The sequence below is a fragment of the Manacus vitellinus genome, unplaced genomic scaffold (genome assembly GCF_001715985.3).
Source record: "Manacus vitellinus isolate BGI_N305 unplaced genomic scaffold, ASM171598v3 scaffold_3_pilon, whole genome shotgun sequence".
Lineage (NCBI taxonomy): Eukaryota > Metazoa > Chordata > Aves > Passeriformes > Pipridae > Manacus > Manacus vitellinus.
This window is the reverse complement of record NW_021940535.1, coordinates 11,907,183-11,934,900: the sequence shown is the minus strand read 5'-3', so window position 1 is coordinate 11,934,900 and position 27,718 is coordinate 11,907,183. Positions and strand designations below refer to the sequence as shown.

The window sequence follows — 27,718 nt, the reverse complement described above, 5'->3', positions numbered from 1 at the left end:
ACTGTAAAATGGAACTGGGTTTTTCGTTTGGTTGGTTTGGTTTTTTTAATTGAGTTCAATTTTGGAGAAACCAGATCTCAGAATGAACTGTAAAGAGGGATGGGAAATAGAAAAATGAGAGCATTAGAAAGGTTCATACTTGAATCTGTGTTACCAAGTCTGTGTTAGTTTCATCCAAGTGTCATTTTAAGCGTTACTTACATTTCTGTGTGACTTCACCTTTTTGTTGGGAACAGTAACAGTGAGGCACGCACCTGGCTCTGGAGATCCTGAGGCAAAATGGCTGAACTCATTTCTACAACAGCTCAGCTCATCTGGAGCCTTAACTGTTTGGCTGACATGACTGCTATCACATGATTGACAGCTTTACAAGAGGCAACTTCACATACACTTTTATGAGCAAATTAATGTACTTTTGTATGTCCAATTACAGAGTAAACAAAATGGTTCTCATGTTACTTTCAGACTTTCAACTTGTATATACACAAAAAATTTGAAATAATCAGAAAATACATTGAGATGATTGTATGTGCCAATGGTTAAGTTATTTAAAAATAAACAGCATCAAAAAAACCAAATTTTAAGGATTCTTTTTTTAATTAAAAAGACATTTACAAGTATAATCTACTCCAAATGTAAAATATAATAGAAAATTTATTACTTCTTTTGTTACGAACTAACAAATTAAAGCACGTTGCCATGGTTAAGTCCAGCTTTATTTGGCAGTCTTATAAAAGAAGTTTTCAGTTTTTACAGTGTCGCATGAATGTTGATGAATAAAATCTTGATATTCTGACTGTGTAATTAAATCTCCCTTGAAGCTGGTGACCCTCAGTTTTGAGGAGGAATTATCCTACACAGAATTATTACCTGGCATATATCATATATATAAATTACTTTTCCTTACTGTCCATGAGGTGCAACTACAGGGACAGCTGTCTTGTGAGCACACAGTGGCTACAGCTGACACGCGGCCATAGGATTCTTAGTCCTACGTGATCCTGCTTTACTTTCTGTGGTAAAGTCTAATGTAACACTGAAGATCTAGAAAGTTGCTTCTTATTTAAATCAGAAACATTAAGGAAAACTATTCAGGAGAGCAAGATGCATCATTTTACATGTTAAAATCAGAACAGAGGTGACAGACCAGATATCTGGTAATTCTTCAGAGAAGGGATTTACCAGATCTAGGAACAGCAGGCAACAGAAACACACACAAACTAAGTAGGTTGAGGGTTTTTGGTTGGTGTTTGTTTTCCCTTTTGCCCCTCTCCTTAGTTGGTAACAATCCTGCAAAGAAACTTTCCCATTTTCAAAACTCTTCAAGGTGGCTGGAATACAGTGGTCAAATTCCTGCTTTGATTAAAAACCCACTTTCTAAATAAGAGGAAAATATCCAGAGAGCTATTAGGAAGTGCCAACTCTTGTTGCTGTATCATAATATCTTCAAGAGCTATTTTTGATTTTTTTTTCAAACTAAATCTTTATCTTAAAAATCAAATTTGAGCTGTATATTTGTGCTGTCAGTTTCATATACTGTTTCTTTTGCCAAGTTAGAGCCTTATTAAAATATTAAATTCCTCCTAACTGGAATAAGGGCTGAAATGGGTTATATTTAATTCTACTCCAAAAGAGGGAAAACACAGGGTGCAAGGTAAGTACCCCTTGGAGCTGAAGACCATTTGCATTTTTCAAACTGGATCAAATAAGTCTTTACATTAGTTGCCTCTGAAACATTATAGTGAGGTTTCAATTAATTTTCCACTTATATTCATTTTTTAATAAAAAGTATGTATTTAAATTGATTCATGGATTTGTGCACTGTATGAGAACAGAGTTCAAACTGATTCTTCCACAAAACTACGGTGTTAAGAAATACAAGAGGCAGGTAGATTGGTTTATCATCTCTTTATCTGATGGCAAACTATTTTGAATCACTAGGTTTTCCCAGCAAATACATTGTTGTATTTTAAGGGATTCAGTGAGATTAAATAGTGAAAGTATCACTAAAGGTTTAACAACAGGGAATTGGGTCATAATCATTCCAATTCCTCACTGGAAATATTTTTACTGAACAGAGTGGAATCTGACAACAGCTTTAACTGTAGATGATGATATGTTTAGATACGTTAGCTTCCCAAGGAAAACAATTAATTTTGCACAAGTCCCTTGAATGCAAGTTTGCTTAAAGCTGAAATAACCCTGCAGGCAAAACTTTTGGTGGAACAGTATTTTCAAAAGTTTTTCAAAATTACCATCTCTTCAGAAACAACTTTAAAGGCTTCTGAAAAGGGAGAAAGGATTGATGAAGCAAAAATACACAAATCCTCTAAGCCATGCTATTACAGCACAGAAATAAGAACTACCCCATAGAGTTTATACAAGGGGTTCAGCTTAACTTGTTATAATCCTGGCACTTAGGCTAAGAGGTATCAAGTCCATGTTCTTGGTATTACCTATAACTTGAGCTAGCAACTAATATGTGCACCTATATACAATGAAAGCAGCTCACTTCGTACCATACAGTCTGCAAAGCTGGAGGATTTCAAGCTGAAACATTTGTTTCCCTGTCATTCATGAAGACAGGTGTCAGTACCAAAATAGTATGTAATCCTTGGAAAAATGGATTTGTCTTGCAAATTTTCTGTCTGCTTTAAAATACCAATAGAGACTGCATTTTCTTGGAGCAGGTTCATATCACCTTTGTCCGTGTTCCAGGAAAATATTTGGTGATAATGCACTTTTTAAGCTGAATGTGTCTCCACTCGATGAGTGTCGAGAAGTTGCTTTACCACCTATCAACAAAGTCTCTGCTTCTTTTATTTCCATAGCTCTCTTGTAAAGTTCAGCTGCCTTCTCAAAGTCTCCCCTTTCATAGCTTTGGAAAAGAGTAAAACACAGTTGAAAAAAAAGTCTCTCAAATCATTTAAATTGAAATACACACCATAGAGTACTTAAGGCTCTCTACTTCCCTAGCAAGTACACAAGCCCAGGATGTTTTGTTTCATGCAGTAATTTGCTTTTATAGGGTTGAAGCGTATAATCTTACCTTAGCACTGCCAAGTTTTTCAGTGTTTCCCCTACGCGAGGATGCATGTGGCCAAAGCTGTCTTCATAAATCTTTAATGCACGTTCATAAAGAGGCAAAGCTTCAATCTGCTTTTTCTTTGGGTAGTAGAAAGTTTTTTTTGTTACAGATGTGTATTACATTTGCTTTTCTTTTTTTGCCAACATAGTATCAAAGCATTCTAGATGCAATGTCATGCATATTTAACCAGCAAGGTGTTTTGAGTTCTCAATACTATTGACACATGCAGATGATCATTGAGATTGTCAAAGCAATTGGCTTGCACTTGCAAATGCAATTCCCACTAATTCTAATTAGGGTTTGGACTTCCCGTGCAGTTCTGAAAATCTCAGTCCTGAAAGATTTACCAGATGCTCTTTGATTTTACCTAAGGCAGCTTTAATCCCTGTTTAAAAATCAGATATACAGATTGCAGAAATCCAGGAAACAAGAAAACAAACTCCCTCCTATTGATGCCAAGGAATTCAACAAGTGGATTGCATCTCCATTGAATCTCACATTAGTTGCAGGCTAGAAAGCCTGCAGCCTTCTCAGGTTTTTAGTTATGCAAGTCTTATAAGGAATTTCCCTTTTAAACGCAATCAAGTTTCTTTGGTTTCATTTAGGTACAAATCATAAAAAAGTCTAGGACAGGAAAAATAAACATGTTAGGCATGAAAAACTTACCATCTGACAATAAAGGACAGCCAGATTTACCAGTGCAGTTGCTACACTAGGGTGTTTCGGGCCAAATGACTTCTGTCGAATTTCAACTGCTAGCTCATACAGAGGAACAGCCTTGTCAAGTTTTCCCTAGAAATAACAGGGAAAAAAAATTATTCATTTCTCTTGTATCAAGATAGTAACAGTAAAACCTATTTTAAACAAAAGCCTTGGAGAAGATGTAACTGTTTCTAGAATAAGGGGTTAACTTTGGTTAATTAATAGCTATATTTTGCACAGATTGTTTATCATGAATATTTATTATGACCTAATTTTCCAAAATACTGAGCATATTCAACTCCCAGTTAACATGCTTCTTATCTATGTCTATTTCTTCCTTTCTTAATTTAATTTTTCCCCACAAGTGTCTCATTGAAGAAGCACAAATTAAAATCCAGTGGAGAAAATTATTTTGATTAAAGTACAACTGAAAATTCTTTTTAAGAGCTTTCTCAAACTGGCAAAGAGGTTTTTGATGCAAATATTGAGTGTTTTCACAGCTTCTAGCAGCATGAAATTTAGAAGCTGAAGCGAGCAGAGAATATGTGACCCCAAACCATTTAATGCACAGAATAGCAGGTAATAATTATTTAGCAAAAACACAGGCACATTTGATCCAAGGGATTATCTTCAAGGTTTTTTTTCTCTTTGAAGAACAGTAAAATAATAAAATGTTTGTCATCCACTGAACTTGATCTTGGTTCAAGAGTTGGAAATTGTATATCACTACTACACTGATAATATCAAATAGTTAGAACAACCATCTACAAACACAAATATTCATAAAACATTTTAAAATTATGAAATGCAGTTTGTACTGCATTAACACGTGTTATTCCCCACAGTGCATTTTACAGGGGAGTAACCCTCATCTTTCACTAGGTCAACATAAGCTAAAGATGGCTCAGCCAGACAGTTTATCTGTAAAGTAGCATCTCCCTCATAAGCCTTCAAGTTACCCTCAATTGGACTGTAATGTTCAAGGTCATTGTGTAAAAAGAACTATTTGTATGCCCTTAAACATGATTTTTCCATTAGGGCATAATTGACCAAACTCTTGTATGTGGATGTCACACAGCAGACAGTGGAGAACTCAAATACAGCTAGGAAGAGCTTCCCTCACTTGCAGCTAAAACATTCACTACACTAAACCAGAAATTCTTTGTGGTGAATACTGAGCATGCAGGACACTGAGGACATTAATCAGAAATAGCTTTTCTTTAAATAAGGTGTGTTTTGAAAGTGCTACTGGGCTCTTTGGAAGCATACTGAGGCCATTTTACTACATATTTTATGCATGTATTTAGAACACCAATAGCTGACAGAATTCCCATGCTCCACTCTTTTTGGATTGAAGACAGCAACAATGGAAGGCATTAGAGTTCATTCACACACTAAGAAAAGGTAACAGGCTTGTGCTCACCATCTTTTTGTACAGCACCGCCAGGTGTTTCACAGTGTAAGCCAAGGAGGGATGATCTGGAGCCAATGCTCTCCTCCTGATGTCCAAAGCTTTCTCATAGAGTTCCTCAGCCTTGTCATAGTGCTTCTTCTCATTGTACAAGGCTGCCAGATTGTTCAAAGACTGTGCACAGTCTGGATGGTCGGATCCCAGGACTCTCTCTCTCATTTCCAAGGAGCGCTTCAGGAAAAGCTCCGCTGTCCTACAGAACATATTTGTTCAGCAATATTTTAACATTATTGTAATATCTCTACAGGCTGAAGTTTGAAACAGAACAAACTCAGGCTTGGAAGCTTCACAGGTGCTGCCAGCTGGTAATGGACTTTCCTCGAAATAAGCAAATGCCAAATCAGCAATTCTTTTATGCAGTGTGGAACTATACATCCTGCTAGGATGGATGTAGACAGAGAGATAGTTAATGTATTTCTGTGCAAACATGGATCCCCCCATTAAGGACTGAAAAGCCCATCTAACAGATTATATGCCCCCATAGCTATTCTCTTCTTTAATTCAACCTCCATCTTCAAAACATTCTTCAGACTTCTGGGCAACTCCTCATAGTAATCAAGTACTTCCATGGATAAAGCAATTGTGACATATGAGGTAAAGGTTTAGGACACATGACACATTTCTCAAGTAACTTTAAAGACTGTAAAACATGTTAAAGCGCTCAACAGACAGCTTTCATGCCAATGGGGGAGAGATTGGAATGGATTTTATATATGTCACGAGCTAGATTCTCACAGCAGAATCTGCGAGAACTGTCAAAGTAGAAAAGACTGCGAAATGCTACCAACTCTACCAAAGGGCATATTTTATCTCACTGCAGTTGTGTATTACTATTCCATTACAGGATTACAGCAGCTCCTCTGCCAAAACAATGGTTGATTGATTCCCCCATAAGACTGACAGCATCCATTATAACTAGGCAGTTCCTCATCCTGACATTTAATGCTAGTTCTCCATGCTTTGTCTCCATTTAGACCTCTGAGACTACTCAGTGGAGGTGTCACAATTACTACAACTTACTCAAGATTATTCTGCAGGTAGTAGAGGACTCCAAGCTCATTAAGGGTTCGAGCATTATCTGGTGTATCCTTGCCCAATGTGAGCTCTTCCAGTTGCAGGGCTCTTTGACGCAGCAGAGCAAAGCCACACTACGCCAAGAACAAAGCAATGTAAGCCAATCACCATTACTTTTAAAGTTTAATAACACTCAAGACAGAAAATCAAAAGAAGCACAATAATCCTACTTAGGTTCTTCTTTCGAGCTACATGGCACATGCTTATTTATAATGTAACTAAAATGTGAAAGTTTGGTGAAAATTCCTAGGCAATTCAAGTTACTGTGCTGTCACATGAACCGTTTTCCCTGCATCAAACATGCTAATTTGCACAAACTTCACAGCTCAAACAACCAATTCAGACCAAATTCTTAGGTTTATAAGCTCGAAACTTCAAATCAATATAATCTCCAACACCAAACACCATATACAAATGCTTTTACAGTATTACTCAAGGCATCACATGGATCTTTGTAAAATGGGCTGCCAAGTTAATGCTTACATGCAAAATGAATCACAAGTAAAAAGTGTGGTCGTTGTTACGCACTCTGCCTATTTTTGATCTTTGCAGTCTTAATAAAAATATTTGTGCACCAGAACTCATTACAGAAATGGACCAAATCTTTATGAACCAAATTCATTTGTATTTAAGCACTGTGGAAATAGCAACATTTTTATGGTTTTTTACTACTTTCATTAGAGCTACAACTAGAACTCCGGAGTTATTCGCTGAACTCTTACAGTACAGGCATTACATGACAAACCCTTAGCTCAAGAATGACAAGAGGAACCCTGGAGCTGGAAAACAACACAGAAACAAAAAACAGATAAAAACTCAGTATGTTACCTAATATCATTACTGGGATTTTCCATTGCAGTAAGCACTGTATTCACTGGTAGGATAAATGCCTCAGCTATTCTGGAGAACACCTTTTTCCCTTGCCACTTTGACAGACAATGGTATCAGCAGTAATTCTGCACCCCTGAAACATATATATCCACTTCTTTCTTTTCCACCTCTCTCAACTCTATTCCAGTCATACTGATACATCTCCACTTCCAGCAGAGTTGAAAGGGCAGTTACCAAAGCTGCTGCTAAGCTACTTCACTACCTATGCCCACAATTATCAAAAGCCCTCGAGCTTTGTCAGCTCTGCAGACAAATTTTATCATCTCTTTAGCAGAGTCGCAACATGCCCTGCACTTCTTTTTAAATATCACACATTTCCTTACCAAACTGCCTTTCTGCCTTGCTGCTTTTTGGCGTATTTTGAAGGACTTTTTCCTCAGTTGCTCAGCTTGTTCATATCTGAAAATAGTTATTTGTAGTGTTAGAAGGATGTCAAATGTAGCATCAATGAGTATGCTGGAAAGCTTCTAAGTTACTTGAGGGTACAGATTTGAGAATTTAGGAATCTTGAACACAATCACACTTTTTGTCACAGATAAAAACACCCAAACTGCTAAGGGCCAGACAATACTACTCCTTTATCTCTACAAGTTTTTTGTTAAACTAAGCACAAAAGCAGGCCCCTCCTAGGTGGCCTGCTACAAGAATAGAGAGGGGATGCTCATGTTTGCATTAGAACACATTAACTCAAAAAAAGAACCAAAGAAAAGTTCTGGCTTCAGGAAGAAAATATTTCCTGTTACTTTTCTTGTACTATCTCCACATAAAAGAAAAACAGCAGTGTATTTAAGCTTACTTGTTCTGCTTTTGGTACAAGGTCGCAAGTGCATCAAGTTCACGGGCTACCCGAGGGTGTTCAGCTCCATATGCATTTTCAGAGATTTCCAGTGCCTGTTTATACAACTGCTCAGCATTTCCAAACTTCTTCCACTGAACATACACTCCTGCTAGCTGGTGAAGTGACTGTGCCACCCTTGGGTGGTCTGGATCCAGCGCAGTCTCTCGAATCTCCAGAGACCGCTGCAGAGGAGCTACAGCCTGTAACAACCAAGTTCAGAGTATGATGGCAGCAGGCAGCATCATATGTGCTACAATAATTTATCAACTGCAATAGAAAGTACACACTGAGCTCTGCTTAATTTGCCTTTTTGCTGTTACAACAATCTCTAAACGTACTTACCTGACTGAGAAGACCTAGGTCCTTAAGAAACCGTCCCAGGGTCTCATAAAGATCAGCCAGGCAGATCATACTTTCCTCTCCCTCACAGTTTTTTTCATATTCTTTCAGAGAGTCAAAATACTCAGCTGCCATAGAGCTCTTATCTTTCCCAACCAGCTGCCAGTAACTCAGCAATTCTGCAAAATGTCCCCTGTTTTAACAAGGAAATAAGAATCTCATCTTATCTTTGATAACCCTCTATTCAGACTGACACTAGCTTCGAAAAAAAAGGGCCATATGCACAAACATTGTCTTTAAGCTACAGCATCTACAGAGACAATTCATGGAGACTAATGCTATTCACCAGCAATATTATCCCTTTACCAACCCCCAGGTGTAACAATAGAAAAAATAGATTATTTACATGAAAACAGCATTTAGCACTTCAGCCTCTGTTACTTAAGTACTTTTAATCTGCATCTGTCACTTTTTGATTTATACTGACAAAAAATTACTTTGAAATGTTTATAATCCCCAAAGCAGTGGCTACCTTTGTACCTTTTGTAAAGGTTTTGGGATACAAAGAGATTCAAAAGACACTTGTGTAGCTTTTGCTTATCACTCTGCTGTTGGAAGAGCCAGGGAAGTTCATCTGCACTTCTCCAAGTCACCCGGTCTCGACTATTGAAAGAATAACAAATTAAAATTAAAACCCCAAGAGGCCTAAAAGAACTTGTCAATTTGACATGAAAACTAGGCAAGCATACAATTGCCATATATGAATGTCTAAACAGACAGATTACTATAAGACCTAGGTACTCCATTTTCTTACATATTCATTTTAATTTCACCTCAGAAGGCACTGGAACCCCCAGGCACTCCACAGGAAGCTGCTTCTCTATCCTATATGGGCTATTGTGTGCCTGCCAGCAGGACTGCAGCCCTCCAGCAGCCCAGTGCCCCTTTGTGCCCCCTCTGTCTGCCATGCTGTGGCTCTCTTGGCTTTCTACTACCCAACAGTGGATGCTCAGAGGAGCAGTAAGCAGCAGCCCACAGCTGGGACACACTAACTCAGGATGTAAATGCAAAGCAGTTTGCAAGCTGGACATGAACTTCAAGTTCCAAGCAACCTCAAATTTCCTAGCATTCACTGGGAGTTAAAAATCCACATGGGGTCAGGTACAAAATAACTGATATGGTATAAATTCATGCCCTATGTTTTCACCTGATAACTCTATCGTTATCATAGCCCATTCCCCTTCACAGTCCTCATTCTATTCCAAGATTAAAAAGCAACATATCAATAAAACTTCTAAACTGACAACTAGGGTTTTACAGAGTTATTTTGCCATAACAATTTATTAAACTCAGCCAAAGAAGGAATATGAAGAAAAAAAAAAATATCTATTAGGCAATTTAGCACTTCTTGAGGAATTCTGACCTACCTTAACTGCATGGTGAAATACTCCACTAGTTTCTGTCTATAGGCAGAAATAACATTTTCACCTTCTTCCATATACTCTAGTTTCACCATCTCCCAAGCCTGAAAGTAAGGATAATTTAAAAAAAGGGAATGCATTTAATTTGCTTAAGTGCCGATGATACACAGTGTGTTATGCAAGATGAAACACATTTTATTTTATAGAATGAAAATCTCTCAATGACACAGGCACTGCAAACAGATTGTATTATATTAGACCAAAGCTCTGGTTATTCAGGCAATATTCCCTTCTCTTTCAATTCTTATTGGTTTTTTTTTGTGGAACCAGTTTTTTCTAGGACACAAAGAGTTAATAACTAATAGATCAGAAATTTATGAAGATCTGAAAGATCAGATTTTCAACAATATTGGTATCACAGCTCTAGTTGTTTTCAATGTGATTCTAAATCAAATCAGATGTTAAGGAGAATGGATGAGCAAACATCAAGGCCTACCTAGTTAACAACAGAACTTATCTAAAAACAGAGGTTGGCATTGGTGGGGGGTGGGGAGTTTCACTTGCACATGTTCAGAATTACCTGGAGGTGTTGGAACTTCAGCAAACCACAGCCATATGTCAGCAAACACATTTTGTGCAGGCTGTGAAGGAGTGAGGCTAAGACTGCAGAAGTCAGCTCAGGATAAAGCTCCATCAGCTCTGACTCACTCATGCCGTTGTGGCTGACACCAATGACACACAGTATCTACAGAGAGCAGAAATCACATTTTATGGTTAGCAATATTTGCTGCAGAGCTTAGTTACACTGAAATGTCAAGAAAAATACAGTTTATTGCTGTGATAACTTGCCAAAGGAAAAAATATCCTGCCTACACAAGCCCTTTCCCTCTTCTCTTCTCAAAGAAGAGACCTCAGTGCTAATGGATCAATATTCTAATAGATGAAGCATCAAATAGGACACTAGGATAAACAAATGGCTCCTTAGATTTTCCTCTAAAACACTGGGGAAAAATAACTTATCATGAGGAACTTCCATCTAAGTAAAATATGATGAAGGTTGTTATGCTGCTATTACCAAAGAAGTAGCAATTATTGAGTATCTTGTCTTAATAAGAAAAAATGTTTCACACAAGAGGGAAATTCTGTAAAGGTAGGAAGAGAAGTCAAAAATGTAATAAGCAGCGCCCTGTATCCACAAGATACTATGTTTTGACTGCATTTACTATGTTCAATGTAGTTAATCACCAGATCAGGGTAGTGATCAGCAAGGAAGTGCTAACTCTGTATCACATCATACTGAAAAAACTCTGCTTTATTTTGTGAGACAACAGCTCAGTCTATACTTAACACAAAGCAGTCATATGTTCTATAGTTATGGAACAGAAATAATTAGATTAATGAAATTGTCCCTTCTATGCTAATAATACACACTAATCTCTGAATCATACATATGAACCAATATAAACTTACATTTACTTTTAAGTTAAGAAAAACTCTTTATAGGAAAGACTATATATTACCTGTAGAAATAGTGGTGCATTCTCTGCTTACCTCTCTCAAAAGACCTTTCTCTTTTTCACTCTGCAATGATTCTTGAATTGATCTCAGAACAAGCCTGTACAGTGACACTGTGTCTTGACATTGGCAACACTGTTGAAGGATTTCGTCAATATTTCCTGTATTTCCAACACTGAGCAGGAGGACAAAAAGGGCAAGGTTTAGCATATTAAATTTGGCTGAGTAAGCTGGAATTGAAACTACTGAAGAGCTCTATCTCTGGATTCCTACTGGGTTCAAAAGGTGCACAGCACCTGATGAGATTAAACACAGAAGAGGTGAGTTCCAGAACCCACTTTCTGTCATATTGTCAGATTTTTCTAAATAGCCGCAACATTTTATTGTACAAAAAAGCAAATTGCAGTGTTCTTTCCCCCAGCAGGAGTATAAAATAAGAACATCAGGTTGGATAAAGATAAAACCATACGCTGCTGTTTCATTTAATGCATTTACAAAGTATGTTTTCAGGAGCAATTAAGCCTTCTAGAACATAAAACAGAAACAAAAATAATGAAAATCAGTCACCCGGAGTAAATTATCAATTAGTGTATCATCTTCTGGGAGTCTCTTAACTAAAAATGCATCTTTCTCAACAAGATGAAGTCTAGGTTAATAATAAGCCAATGCACTTATTAAGTATTCTCTTGCACAAGAGGGAAGATTAATTTTCTCCACAGCAGGAATTATAAGGCTAAGTATCATATGCAGGATGTTAAACTAAACAGTTGTTGAACTTCCTTTTAGCCTTAAAAATCTATGAGGCAAGCTATCTGGTACATCAACAAACACAACACACCTGAATTTAACTGTTTAACAAAACAATATCAACACTCTCCAAACACCTTTAAAAAGCACTGGAGCAACTGACATACCCAGGAAGAAGAACAACATTAAAAAAAATATATAAAGAGAAGAGCTGAAAAAAGATACAACTATTTGGATTCACTTATTATCAAAATGGTGACTGTATACTCTCTGATTTCTCTTCCTGTTGCATTCGCAGTCAGTGAACGGCGAAAACTTTGCACACTTCTCCACTGTGTTTCCTTAACAAGATTCATTCCAGGTTAAATGAAAGTATTTCAAAAGGCTAACAAACCCACTTAAAGTCTTCTAATCTAGTGATGAGCATAATAAGTTCCAGAACATCTCAACTTACCAAGCAATGGTTTTGCCCAAGAGAGTGACATACAAAGCATTGCAAGTTGTGGCAGAACGACAATGTCTCTCAAGCTTCTTCTCCTACAACATTTTAAATAAAATCTGTGAACCGATGAAATTCATCAAACAAATAAAACAGTCACTGTTTGACAAGGAAATAAAAGTTCTAGATATTCTTCTATCTGTAACATCTGAATGCTAAGACATGGTAACTACTGCACAAAATACTGCATATTTTTCTACTTATAGGAGCATATGAGTGAAAGTTTCCTTTTGAATTTAAGATGAAGAGTAAGGATCTAACATTATATCCCAACATGAGGCTTATCTTACAGAATCAGTCTCCATGACAAAGGTAAAATACTGTTTTACCCATTCAGCCAATCATTGCTACATTATTATGCAATAATAATTAATTAAAAATAACTAAACCTTCTAGTATGCTAAAATAAAATAACACATTTACAGCAACATGTGCAACTGCACTGTTTATGTGTTAAAAATTTATGCTGCTCCATATGTGTTTCAGTGCTAGGAGCCATTGCTATCTTGAGCAATAGTATTTAGTTAGCTAAATATAATACTTTCCCTTGGCAGCTGGGCTTATGTCATTTTTCCATGTTTTCATTAAAAGTTATAGCAAAGTAAGGTACTTTAGAGAAACTACAACAGACATACCTGCTCTTTAGTCAATTTAACATTTGCAGAGCTACATTCTGCATTAATGAGAGATTTAACATCTTTGAAATTCAGTGGATCAAGATGAAGAGTGGGCCATAACCTTTGGTAAGAGAGAACAAAGTCATATTCGAACCTTATTAAATAGCACACAAAAGGAAAAAAAAAGGCATCACAGCTCTAGAGCTTTTTAAAGATTTATATCAAAGCAGTAATTGAAGCTGTTCCCTGCTACTATGAAATTCTAGTTCTCTCAAGTCAAATTTCCACTTTTAACCTTATCCTGAATCTACATCCTGGTACTGTGGTTCTTGATGCGCATCTGACTGCATTTAATATCATCTTTCATACAGTCGTGTGGATAGATCCATCACAGTAAAGCAGAAATCTGATTGTCCAACAGCTAAAATCTGTCATTGTGACTACAATAGAGAAGGTCTCATTTGTCTCACAGGTTGCAAAATCATACCCTATTAAATCTCCACATCTTGACAAATCTGTCTGCTCTTCAATGAGTAACTGTAATTTAAAATAATAATTCTAACCCAGGCTACTTTGAAACATCTCAGATATATAACATACCTCCAAGCCTGTGGACACGTTTCTACATTCACTGACACAATCACTCTCACGTTCACTGGCAGTGGATCTATCAACCACTTCATATCCTTCTCGGCTTGCTTAAAAACAAATTGCGGTTGCTTAATATAAAGATTGTTCAAAACAATGCCAGAAGTTAATACATTTCATTAACTGCACAACTCAATGCAAGGAGTCTTAAATTCTCCAGTGTCCTTAAAAATTATTCATGGTCTAGTTCTTGAGACGGTACTAAATGATCCAATTATAAGTATCAGCACGACTATATACAACATAAAGCAGATAGAATACTATTGCTGAAATGTTCACCTCCTAAAAACAAGGCTATTTACAAGCCCCATAAGTCAGCTCACAGCCTTGAATCTTTCGATAAGTAATGTAACCAAACTGCTCAAAAATTAAAGTGTTAAGATAAATTTAGAAGAAAAGAAACCAAACAACCCAACATAAAATTTATCTACAAAAATAACTCAATTGCACTATTTACAAAACTATTTTCTATATGTTCTCTTTAGAGCAAAACAAACACTAACATTTCTGTTACATAGCTATGGCTGAACCTATTACAGTAGTCAAGATTTCCTTTAGATGGACAAATGGCAAATACTTTGAAGACATACCTGTATTTGGTCAATAGAATCAATAATTATAATAATGCTGCCATGATGGCGTGCAGAAAGTTTTTCCAGCCAACGGGGAAATTCTTCCAGAAGTTTAGCTGGATCAAAAGTCAGAGGTGACACTAACCAAGAGTGTTGCATAAGCTGCAGAATTATAAACAGATACAAGAAATTCTACCTTAAAAATCATGTAGGATAGTTGAAAGAAGTCCTAAGAGGAGAAAAAACAACAAGAACAAACAAACAAAAAACCCCATCTGATTTTGGGGCAATTTCTCTAGTCAAGTTCACATACAAATCATTCCTTTCAGTATATGCAGAACAAAGAATATTTATTCAACTCAGCATGTAAATTCTAGAGAGACTACCTGAGTTTACACAATGGACAAGAAATTTGGAGACTTAAAAGACTTAAAGTTGTACAGGTTAAATAGGCAAACTTCTAAAATACATGAGAAAATTGCAAAGATAGCACAACTGATCTCATTTTTCTAAAGGTTTTAGTCCTGTAAGGTCCTTAGTGCCACCCTGTGATGGAAAAAGAAAGCTTAGATCCTGGCACAAAAAGACTCCTCACGTATTCCCCACGTATTTAGTATACAACTAAAAATAAATTAACATAGGAGAGAGACTAGTCTAGGAAAAATATGGTGCCAACTGGTCCAATACAGCCTCAGGTTCCTAAACACATAGACAGAAGAGGTACCCCCTGCCTCTCCCATTGGCCAGATGGCAAGGAATTTTGGAAGGAGCTTATATGGCTTTATAAGTCACCAATATAGGTCACTGGAAAGGAAACTGCTGATGTCAATCTATTATGAATATCCCAGAGATGCTATTTAATTTATCTATATTCAGTGTATGGGATCAGATTCCCCCCATTTTATAACGCCTTACATTTCATAGACTCACAGAACAGTTTGGATTGGAAGGGAACTTTAAAGATCACCTAGTCCAAAACCCTTCAATAAGCAGGGACATCTTCAATGAGATCAGGTTGCTCAGAGCCCTGTCAATCTGAGTTCGAATGCTTTTCTATTACATTTGTATTACTTTTCACTGATGTAGAAAAATCTGTAGAAAATTTTATCTTTTGACATGCAGTGGCACTTTCCAAAGCAAGAAGCGATGCAGGGTATGTAACACATCATACCTTCAAAGTAAGGCGTTTAATTATCAATGCAGATTCTGAACTAGTAGACATGGGCCTCCCAACAAAGTGATAAAGAATTAACGTGTTTGGTGAATGCTTCTGTTGTAATTGAATCCTAATGACAGAAGAGAAGGAAAAAAACAGACTCAACAGAGTGTAATTTTGCAAATATATCCCAAACAAAAACCATCAGTTTTGCCAAAGGAGATACAGTATCTTAGCTAGAGGTGTTCCATGTTTATCTTACAAAATAGGATAGATATTTCCTGAGCTATAATTAAATTTTTAATATCAGATTCCATTTTTGCTCTCCCCGGTACCAACAGCAATTAACAAATGCCCTTCCTTGCACTGGATAGTAACTTTTAAGATGCAATGACATCATCGATTTATTTTCATGCCAGCAAATTTTGTCATAGCTTACAAGTGACCACAAAATACATTTCTATGGTAAATTATTTGGATTTTTCCTTTATTTCGGTTAAAAAGACTCCAGAGAACTCCTCCTGTGTATCAGAAAAGGGCAACATTATTGAGCTACCAAAACCACATAGCAATGCTGTGCAAAGACAGTTGTAAGGTGTTGCAGCTGGAGTCAGGTAGATGTTAAAGGCAGTCCAGATGGAATTTGCTACTCAAATATCACAAATCTTTCCAGGATGTTTCAGTAACTACAGTGCATTGTAAATGCCCTGGTTTTACCTCTAATTAGACTGATACAATATTTGAAATGTAATGCTTTTTTCTTAAATTTCATTCATATAAAAAAAAAATTACCATTTTGACAGAAGGAGAGATTTCCCAGAGCCTGGTCCTCCTGATACAAGCAGCGGTGGAATTGGTGCTGGTGCTGCTACTAGGTCATTTAGACGTTCAAAATACTATAAAAAAGAAACAATCATTATAAATATTCCACTGTTTAAGGCAGAAATACAGTATCTGGGATTGTGAACCATGTAGACTCAAAATGCATGTACTGATTTATTAAGGTAAAGGAATAACTACTGAAATGCAATACAAATGAAATACAAATGGAGAAAATATTCTCAGGAAATGCTTACACCACAAAATTTACTACCATTTTTTTTAAAAGTGTAAAATAAATAAAATAAATAAATCTCATTTAAAATGGAACCTTCAGTGCTAATAAATGGGGCTAGTGTTACTATAGTAAAGCAACAGGGTACAATGTTTGTTCAGGCTTCCCTGCCCCCTGTTTCCCCAAACTACTCCACTGCACTGGATATGATTGCCAGGACAAAGCCTTCAAAGTTGGCATCTGCCATAAATGATATTTTGAGACATTAAGAACACGAAAGAAGGCCTTCCTTCACCACTCACTTGGACTCACTTGGATGTCCAAGAATGTTGTAGCAGGTGACGAAAAAACCCCAAACCACACCCATCATCTGCTTGGGAGAAATATTTTGTCTTCAAAATTGAGATACAGATTGGTATTTTTTCCTTAATGTTCTAATATTTTATTGCTCTAGAATGTAGTAAAGATGGTACAGTCCTCCAAAGCATCACCAGTATAAGAGTAGTGAAGTAAAAGAACATATTATGCCAGTAAATAGAGGCACTAAGAATTTAAATACAATAATACAGAAACTTCGAGCTTATGTTACATTATAACATCAAGGAAGGTTGCCCAAATAAGCTGTTGCATCACATTCTGTGACAACGTTAATGTTTATCTTCCTACATTCATTATACCTTCCCTGCTCCTGACACTCACAACTTGAAATGTTTTAAAAACTTGATTTCCAGTAATGAGTAAGTACCGAGCTATTCAGCAGCCTTCTATTTTAAAGTTTCCTGTGTTCTTCTTACATGGCTGCAAGATGAGATGAAATCTTTTCATAAGTCATCTCCTAAAAACCTAAATCCAGGTGTCAAGATAGAGATGGGATTTTCTTGGAGAAAAAGAAAATAAAAGAAGAGAAAAAAATAAAAAAAAAAGAAGAAAGACATTCAGTCTTTTCTTTTCACAAGCAAAGTCCTGAAGTCTAGGAGGACAAAGTGCCTTTGGCACACCATTATAGCACTTTTCCCCAGTGCAGGAACAACAACTACTTCTTCATCAGTGCCATTCAACAACACACAAACTGGCATCTCTCCCAGAAAAGAAATGTGCCATCTATATAAGAAATAGGGTTTCCTCTAGCATAAGGAGTAATAGCCTCAAGGATGCTTTCAGACACAGATTCTTCTACAGAAGTACATCCTGCCTAGCAAGGGATGGAAATGAATGATAACTTTTTCTTCATGAATATACCTTTCCAATGTACTTACTTTTTCAAATCCCAGTTCACATGTTGAATTAGAGGCCTGCTGAAAAGCTTCCATCTGCTCTTGTTCATCATGTGCATCCCACAACACATCACCAAAAACTTCTTCTTCAGGAGCAGTGGAGTCTTCCTTGTTACCTAAATCCTTGCCTTCTAGTTCTGTCATTTCACACCCCAATATATCCTAAGTAAAAAGAAAATTACATGGAGAAAACTACAATTACAATTCTTAACAGTGCAGGCATTTTTGCTGTTAGTCTCAGTATGAGTGCAACTCTGCTAACACCAAGATGCTCATTTCCTTTTAGGGTAGAAGAGAACATAAATAAATAAGCAATTAGATTAAACCAAGTTAACTCTGAATGCACAGGTCTCAAGACATTGATTTTAGTCATCTCATAGAGGGAGCAACTTACCACAAGGAAGAATAAGGACAGAATGGACTATGCAGTCTTTCCTTATTCTATGATGTGGACAAAGAGAAAATAAAAGCTAATTTAGGCCATGAATAGATCCCTTTCCCCTGGTGTTTCTTCTTCTGTCCATAAAACCACTGCTCAGTTTGGGGTTTTATTTTCCACTTGCACATTTCTTTGCTTGCCAGATATTAATGATAAAATACAAAAAGATACTTTGAATTACATCTAAGTAGTATATAGTAATCACACTGACTTAATTTAAGATCACAAATCAGAGTAGGAACAGAAAAAGCTAAAATGCATCATATACTCTACCTGTTTAATTATTTTTTCCACACAACTATAGATTTCATATGCTCCTTCCTCCACACCTCCAACATGGTCAATAATCTGAAAAAGTAAATGGCAAAGCATGATGCAAATCTGAATCCAGTTGAGAACAGTATTTAGCACTTCATACAAAAACATTCTGGAACACATTTAAATTCCATTCTGTTGCCTTCCTTATGCAAGATTCATTTTGCCTACGATCTTTAAAGTTGGGCATCTAGTTTCAACTGTTGTCAACAGTTCTCCCTGTAGAGGAAAAAAAATGGCAACTGATCTATTTTCAGACAGGAGGAATCTCTCTGGAGGTACACGTCTTTCTCTTCAGTGGCTGCAGAGGCACTCAGATAAATAACTCTGCCATTTGAGTGCCTAAACACAGGTAAGAAATTCTATCCTTATAACATAGATTTTTTTTTTTTTAGTGAAAAAAGAAGTTGCTTTTTTTCTCCTCTGCTAATGAAAATTTTGTAACATTCATAAATTACAGCTTCATCTATCTGCTTACATTAGAGCATCCAGAGTAATGAGCGTAATGCCATTTTCTCCTAAAATCTGGGCCTACTAGCACTCAATGTTGTTTAAAACAATTTTTAAATGCCATACCTTTGCTTTGTTCACGTAAGAAATTTGCTCAATTAACTGTTGCACCGAGACTGAACTGACTCTGTCATCCTCCTTTCTGTGGTAAATTAACCGGGGTTTTTCTTCTGGATTTCTCAAGAAGGCTTCTTCACAGTCCTCCAACAAACAACTAGATTGGAAATCAGCATTCTTGTGCTATATTACACTGCTGTAGTAAACAGTTCAATCAACACAAGCTCCAAAGATGGGTTTCACTACAAAATCTATTTACAGCAAAAGGCAAGCAAATACTTCAAAAGAGAATTTAAGAAAAACTCTGAAGCAAGGAAAAGCTAAGGGAAAATTTATGCTACTTGTACCAAAACCGTTAAAACCATTTATTCATTTTTATGATTATTGATTTGTAAATTAAAAGCTGATATTCCTGTCATACCAATTTGCAGAGTGAAAGGTAATTGCGTTGTATGGAAAGAATATGGTTTCATATCTGATTAATGAGCATCCTATACATGCTCTGTCATCAGTTTTCTGAAGGCTCTGTTGTATTCCTTGATCTTTATAGGAAAAGTCCTTTAGTATTTTTCAGATACAGGACAGTCTTTCAATTTACAGCAGTTAAAGAGGAGAACTACACATGTCCAAACTCAAAAGCATTTTGTATTTGAATATGTGAATAAAATCCATACATATCATTCCCATTCCTGTTCCACAGAAGGAACTATATGACTTAGGGTTGCTGACAATAGCAAATGGGATCTCTCAAATATTTAGTTCCATATACAAGCACTACAATTTTCATCAGTTTCTCTAGGAGAAATTCTCTAAATTAATACTATTGGCAGGAACACTCTTTCACTTGTTTTCTTTTTCCTTGCTTATTTTGTCCTTAAACACTTCTGCCCCACATACATAAAATTAGGTTATTTGGCAACAGCAACCCCTCAGAGCCAACATATCCTCAGCAGCTGACATTGCCTTCCTAAGAGTATAAATGTATGGCAGCTCTAGTCCAATTCCTCTATAAAACAAATCATCATCATCCATGGCACCTGGTTGTTTCCTAAAGCACTCTATTGTTGTAAATCTTAGCTACTAGGTTCTTAAACTAGCCTTTAATTCTCTGTGGACCAATTTTTTTATTTACAGAAACAGGTGGTCTAGTTAACACAAGAGCTCTAATAACACAACAGTATTTGAAATCCCTAGAGTTCAAAATCTACCTCTAAAATTAAATTTAATGCATACTGGTATCTTCAGATTTTTGCATTCACACAGATGTTTTGGAATGATCACTCTATGATTCTTAATATTATCTTTTCTAATCTTTTTTTTTCTCTTCTTCAGCAAAAGGACACCCCTCTCTCCCGCACACATCAAAACTATGCTCCACCCAAAATTCTCAAATGGATAACAAATACTTCTAACACAATACTGAAAGTATCCCTAGGTTGGTGTTTTTCATTTAGTAAATCATGTTTCTTCTTCTAGAAGGTTAGGAAATTACTCACTGAGCAAACAGAACACATTGCATCACTATTTGTCATAAAACATCATGACTTCAGTAAATCAAACTGTCAAAAGCTAGCATAAGGTAACAAACAGGAGTGCCATGAAATTAATCCAAGAGACAGCCAAAAGCAGAAACTAATATGTGATAGAATAAATCCAAAATACTACAGACAGGTGTAAGGCTAGATAAGCAAATGAAAACCACTGAGGATATTTGCACCAGCCATCTTGAATTCCTAAGACACAGTTGTATGGACAACAGAGAGCTGCTCTTGGAAAGCAAAACATTTCTGTATTATGAAGACATCTTTCAAGCTGTATTTTAAGAGAATCTGTAGCTATAAGAAAAAGGAAATGCTACAAAGCTGATACATCCTTTCAAGTGTCTGCACTAGCAAACCTAAAGTTTGAAGGAGTATCACTTTGAAGATATTAGCTTAGGAAATGTACTGAGCAAAACATCATATGCATTTTAATAAGCTATGTGCTCTGCATAAATTACCAGTTTCCATTTGTTTTACCAGTCTGGAAAATCCTCACCTTGGCAAAGTTAAATGCAGGAGCAAAATGACTAACGAACTTTTTTCAATTTCCCATTTTCTTACATCCTGAAGAGGCCTTTCATTTTCTGATGAAAAATTAACAACTTGAAAGAAGTACCCCATTGTTTCACAGACTCTTTGAAGTTTTGGAGAGTAGTTCTGTAAGCAAATTTGAATAACAGTGCTTTATTATTAAACGTGCATAGTACTAAAGACCTACTAACCAAATCTGTTTCTTTTCTCTAGGTAGTTTCTCCCCCTGAAGTCCTTGAAAATATTTCACTGCTTTTTTTGAAATCAGACTACATCTACTAAAACTTTTAAGAAATATTAGACCAATTTCTGAATCAATATCACATTGGAAACAAAACAGCATAAAAGTGAGCATTAGTTTGTGAGGTACTTACTCTAATTAGGATGTTCATTTCTGGTTGAGTCTCATCAGTACTAATAATATAACATCTTACTGTGTTACTCCACAGAGAATGGGAAAACAGAGGAGTGACCTGTAATAAACTGGCAACAGCAGCATCCCAATCATCTGTCAATGAAAAAAAAACCAAAATGAAGTCTAGAGATCTTCACATCTCATTGCACTGCATAAAACACAAGTCATCACCTGTTAATATTAAGAATAATACATCTTATCTAAAATAGTAGTAACATTTCAGTCAATTATTTAAACTTTATAAATTTTAATTTAGAGAACCCATATAATCCGATAATGTCATACAATTTGATAATGTGGCAATACAAGAATGTTAAGTATATTTATATTATCATTACAATATTTCCTTTAAAAAGAATTGATGACATGTTTCCACAAAATCAAACTGATAGTTGTAAAGTAAGTAATAATATGCAGGAGTAATAAATTCACTCATAACCATTTTTTTTCCTCCAGATCTACATGCATTTCAATTACACCATGCAAATAAATGACAGCAAAAATCTATGGGAACTTTCTTTTCTAGAGAAACAGTCCATTGCTTTCTATAGCAGTATATGTTTATTCCCTACAGAAGCAATGACTTTTAAAACCTTCTTCATTTTGTGGCTGGTCATTCTTTCAAGATAGGAATAGGTTCTCCTTTCAGTACCACAAGGTACTGACCATCACAGGGCAGACCCTCCCCTCCCACTTTGCAGGCACAGACTTCTGAATCACAGCCTGAAGGACTGAAGAAAAAAGGGAGAAACTGCCAGTGAAGTCAGCTATATGCAGGAGAGGTTCCAGAGCCAGGACAACAGTGAAGGAAACCAAAGTACCAGAAGCCAATTTACAAGAGACATTTGGGAAAGTTCGAAAGCAACAATTATTGACAAGAAAGTATCTAGCACTGATCTACATAACAAAACATATATCCTGGTCTTGCAATTAGATTTCCATAAATGGCCCCCTAGGCAGAGTCAAACCCCATGGAAATCCAATGAAAAAAACAATAAAAATGTCACGTTAATACTCAGAAAATACAGAATCTGAATACAAACAGAAAATAGAACACCAGCAGATACTGAAAGAAAGGTCACCATCTTCCATCGTCAATTAAGCAACAAAATGGTACTTGCTTTACTCACAACAAAGCACCAGTCACTGATGTTTGCTAAAATCACTGCTGCACATGCCATAATCACCACATATATTAAACTTAGTGCATACAGCTACATTTCCTTTTATTTTTACAAAGAAGAATTCCAAACAACCCTTTAGTCAAATTACCCAAGAACGGACACAAAAGCAGCTAAGAAAGAACAGAATTACTTAAGAACGGATAGAAAAATTACACAGGCAACTATAATCCCAGCAAAACAAACTACCATTACTTACCTCTGTTTATATTTGCAAATGGTCCCTCGACATCTATGGAGCTATGAGCAAATTCAGGCCCTCTGAAAGACTGCTGAAGTTGCATCATACTACCCATGGATGGCTCACTTCCCAACGCTCCTCCATTCCAGTATTCAGATTGTGCCCCAGTAGCTAAAAATTAGAAAACAAAAAAAACTCTCTTCATTGCCACTAAACAAGGTAAATTATCAGTCCTTAATACTCCAGCTGAAACTTACAGCCACATGCCACTGACCAATTTTTCTCTCCTTCAGCAGACTTGCTCACACCTTTATGTGCTGTAGTTCTAAATGGGCGCTTGTTCAAAGGTAATGCAAATCCATGATGTTAAGGATGAGGTTATTTGCTAATATTTGCTATTACACAGATTGCTCACATCTGTTAGTTCAAATACTGACTTGCATTACAAATCAGGAAAACAGTTCACAGTATTGCTACAGTCATTTGTGCCCACCACAAAACTGACAACTTTTGTTCAGGAATTGCTCCAGCACTGAAAAAGCATAGAGGGGCTGTAGGTCAGGATTGAAATCTGGGCTGTTTGAGACAGCTTTGACAGCATCTCTTCATAATATGTTTGGATTACACTTCTGCCCACCAATATACAACATTCAAGACACTAAATAAACCTTCCATGGAGAAAATCAGGAAACTGAAAAAGACTTAGAATGAGGTAAGAATGGAAGTATGAATTGAAAAGTTAATTTAATACAAAAGGAGAAAGAAAAAATATATAAAGGAAAACTACTTTCTATACCACTAAAGTTCATCAAATCACAGAATCACAGAATGGGTTACGTTGGAAGGGACCTTGAAGATCACCTCGTTCCAACCCCCCTTTCACCTTTCACCAGGTTGCTCAATACCAGACCCAGTCTGTCCTTGAAAACTTCCAGGGATTGGACATCCACAGCTTCTTTGGGCAACCTGTTCCAGTGCTTCACCAACCTTACAGTAGAGAATTTTTTCCTAATATCTAATCTAAACCTACTCTCTTTCAGTTTGATGCCTTTCTACCCTGTCCTGTCACTAGATGCTCTTGTAAATAGTCTCTCTCCATTTCTCTTGGAGGCTCACTTCAGGTACTGGCAGGCTGCCATTAGGTCACCTCAAAGCCTGCTCTTCTTCAGGCTCAACAAACCAGTTCTCTCAGCCTTTCCTCCTAGGAGAGGTGCTCTACCTCTCTGATCACCTTGGCAGCCCCCTCTGGACTTGCTCCAACAGGTCCATGTCTTCCCTGTTCTGGAGATCCCAGAGCTGGATGCAGCACTCCAGGTGGGGTCTCACCAGAGTGAACAGAGGAGCAGAATTGCCCCCCTCGACCTGCTGCCACACTGCTTTTGATGCAGCCCAAGATACTGCACAGTTACTATGCAAAAAAAAATCACTGTATTTTGAAACATTTCCACTTCTAAATACTCCTGCCAAGATGTGATGGTTGACATATCTCAATAAGCAAAACAAAGGTTAAGCAACAGCATTTGCACGCAGTTTTTCTTCAGTAACCCCTTATAGTGCAAGAATTAATGGTCATCCTGAGGAGTGTTCAGTCTGCTGTAATTACTGCTCTATTTTGAATGAGATACAAAGTCAGTGGACTGATCACACACCCATCTGAACACTTCCCATGTTATCAAATACTTCATACAGCATAAACAAGATTTTGTATATACTTCATCTTTGTAAATATCTAACTCTGCTACTCTGAAAAGTGCAGCAGCTGAGACTGGTTTATGTCATCATCCAAAGTGTCTAAGATTGCCTCTAGTTTCAGGTGTGATTTTTGGATCCTTTAGAGCATGATCTCTCAGATCTAGGATCAGAAAACTCAGAAAAGACTAGAAAACTCAGAATTGTTCATGGAACAATTTTCAAAAAACATTCAAGTCACTGTGTCTAGACAGTACTTGGTCTTCATCGTCTATTCATGTGTAAGACTAGAAATGTGGGGTTCTCACAATCTAAAACAAGTTTGCAAAGTCCATTGCTTTTATCTCTTAAACCACTTTAAGCTGCTTTTCATCTGGATTAATAAAACTCTTTTTCACAAGAACATAAATATCTGTCTTGTGCTTTACTGAGACTTCAGTCATGTTCCAGCATAAAATATTGGGGATAAAATTCTCACCTGTAACATCTGTACAATTATCATCAGAATCAGACTCTTCAGGATCAAACACTTGGATTCCTTGGGCCTGGAGTCTCTGGAGTTTTGCTTCTAGCTCTCGTTTGGCCCTCAGTAAGTCCTGAATTTCATTTTCTTTAGTTTCTCTAAAAATCTACGAGCAGGTAATAATTAAAAAAATTTAAAATTCAGTATCAGTTCCTGAACTCATGTTATCTACTTTCAATTGGAAAAATAAGCTTCTAGCATTCATTTAGCAGGCAAAAGCATGAAAATGTGAACACAAAGCCATCAGTAGTCCATAAATGAGCAGGAAAACATAGTTTAAAATTATTTATTTTTAAAATGTTACCATTTTAAACCTTAGCATACCATTCTGAAAGTTAGAAGCCTGCACTAGTATGTTCATTAAAAATGGCAAATAACTCTCTTCACTTTTTAAAGTTTATTGTCTTCTGAAATCACTACATGTAATATTTTTTTCAAAGGTTCCCTTTTATTCTTCTATGTAATTTTTTTACAATCACATATAATCTTGTATTTCCTTATTATTGTTGCAGAAATTTAAATTTCCTATGATAGAAAGTGATCAAGCATCTCCAGATGTCCTGTTTGTAAAATATTACTGTCATCTGGGGAAAAAAACACAAACCTAGATTTAAATTTAAAAAAATGAAATATTTCTCAAGTTTCGTTTTGTTAAGTAAGGTCAAAACCAATCCTCTTTTTATATATCTGCCAAACATTAACACCAGTTACAATTAAGGATAAGAAGAATCCTGAAAACAGTACAGAACAAGGACCTGTTTTGGGTGGTAGAAGTGTCATCTGCAGCAAAGGAACAGCAGAAGTATCGGCCCTTTCAAGTCATTCCTCCAGAAAGTGCAAATTGTCTTTAACTGGCTACCATATTTTGGCAGTCAAAAGAGATGCACCAGTACACATTTTTCTTTAATTTAAGCTAGAGGTGTTAAACCTTACAATGCAATACATAAAATTTATTCAGAAACAATGGAACTCTGTGTTTATACATTCTTTCAGCACATGTCAGTTTGCAGCCCATGTTTTCTTGTCACTCTCAAAAATTAATATACTCCCATGTTCGAATAACATAGGAATTTAGTTTAATGTGCCTCACTGCATATTCTTCTTTTAACATTTAAAAATTTATTTTCTATTTTTTTTCCTCATAGTTTCACAGAGAGGTTTTGCCAGGATTATCTTAAGGGAAATAGGCTATGACACTTCAAGGTTTTTTTAAGAAGGAGAGGTCTTCATGAAAGATATTGGAGAAGCATTCAGGGAACATGAACAAGTGACATCCATTTTTTTTTTTTTTGGTCATTTTCCCACAAAAAGAAAAGTCAAGCCATACCTTGAATTGCCTTTTGACCTTGTCTCGATCATGTTCAAAGGTAGCAGCTCTCTCCATTGCTTGGTATTTAGCTTCTAAGGCACTTTCTTTCTCCCTAAGTATTTTCTGGTAAGTTTTCTGAAGTGCCTGAAAACATTTAATATAGCATTTTTTTCTGAGTTTTATCACCGATAAAAGGGGTTAAATTACTTTTCAGGTCTGTCTACAATGTTATCCTAGCACCCTACATCTCTCCTTACTGCAGGGCAGAGAGAATCACAGAATCACAGAATATTTTGAGTTGGAAAGGACCCACAAGGATCCCACAAGAATCGAGTCCATCTCCTGGCCCTGCACAGGTCACCGCAAGGATCGCACCACGCGCCTGAGAGCATCGTCCAAACGCTTCTGAAACTCTCGTCAGGCTTGGTGCTATGACTACTTCCCTGGGCAGCCTGTTCCACTACCCAACCACTCTCTGGGGGAAGAGTCTTTTCCTAACATCCAACCTAAACCTCCCCTGACACAACTTCAGGCCATTCCCACGGGTTCTATCACTGGTCACCACAGCGACCGCACGGCGCGGTCCCCATTCCCAGACGCACACCTTGAAGGCATCCCTATGGCTCACCAGGATAGCACCGGGGCGCGCACCATTCCCTCAGTACCTTGCCTTCCCTCGCACCCGCCGCCTCCCTGACAGCTTTCCCAGGGAAGCGGGACTAGTCCTTCGCAGCCCCAGCTTTGCTGCTCAGTCCCCTCACCCGAGGGGCAGCGGGCGCTACCTGTAGCTCGGCGCGCAGCCGCTTATTCTCCCTGTCCAGCTTGGCCTCCTTCTTCACCATGGAGGCCACCTCGTTGTTCTTGCTGACGCGGAAGATCTCGTACTCCTTCCTCAGGCGCTCGTACTCGGCCACGCACTCCAGCTCCTGCACCGAGGCCGTGGACTTGAAGCTGGCGCCGATGAGCCCGCCGGGCCGGGAGCCGCCAACGCGCCGCAGGGACCCGCGGAGCACCGCGCTTGGGCTTCACCCCCCCCGGATCTCGCAGGCCCGCGCCGCGCCGTATGTGTCCTGTCATCCCGAACCACGCCCGCCCGGGCTCACCAGGGAGACGCCTCCCAT

General features: G+C 37.3%; 1 protein-coding gene across 1 annotated transcript; it reads right to left on the bottom strand.

The window, feature by feature from the left end:
- Positions 1–636: 636 nt before the first annotated feature.
- On the bottom strand, positions 637–27,718 carry NPHP3 (nephrocystin 3). The gene is given in 27 exon segments (XM_018075771.2): positions 637–2,878; positions 3,050–3,165; positions 3,755–3,880; positions 5,214–5,454; positions 6,282–6,409; positions 7,550–7,625; positions 8,023–8,264; positions 8,407–8,596; positions 8,944–9,066; positions 9,831–9,928; positions 10,405–10,569; positions 11,376–11,514; positions 12,541–12,623; positions 13,221–13,323; positions 13,803–13,900; positions 14,441–14,584; positions 15,594–15,708; positions 16,371–16,474; positions 17,889–18,068; positions 18,619–18,693; positions 19,237–19,384; positions 21,265–21,425; positions 21,674–21,807; positions 23,095–23,247; positions 25,244–25,394; positions 26,616–26,741; positions 27,380–27,718. Coding segments are annotated over 27 exon segments (3,939 nt in total). The 3' UTR covers positions 637–2,697.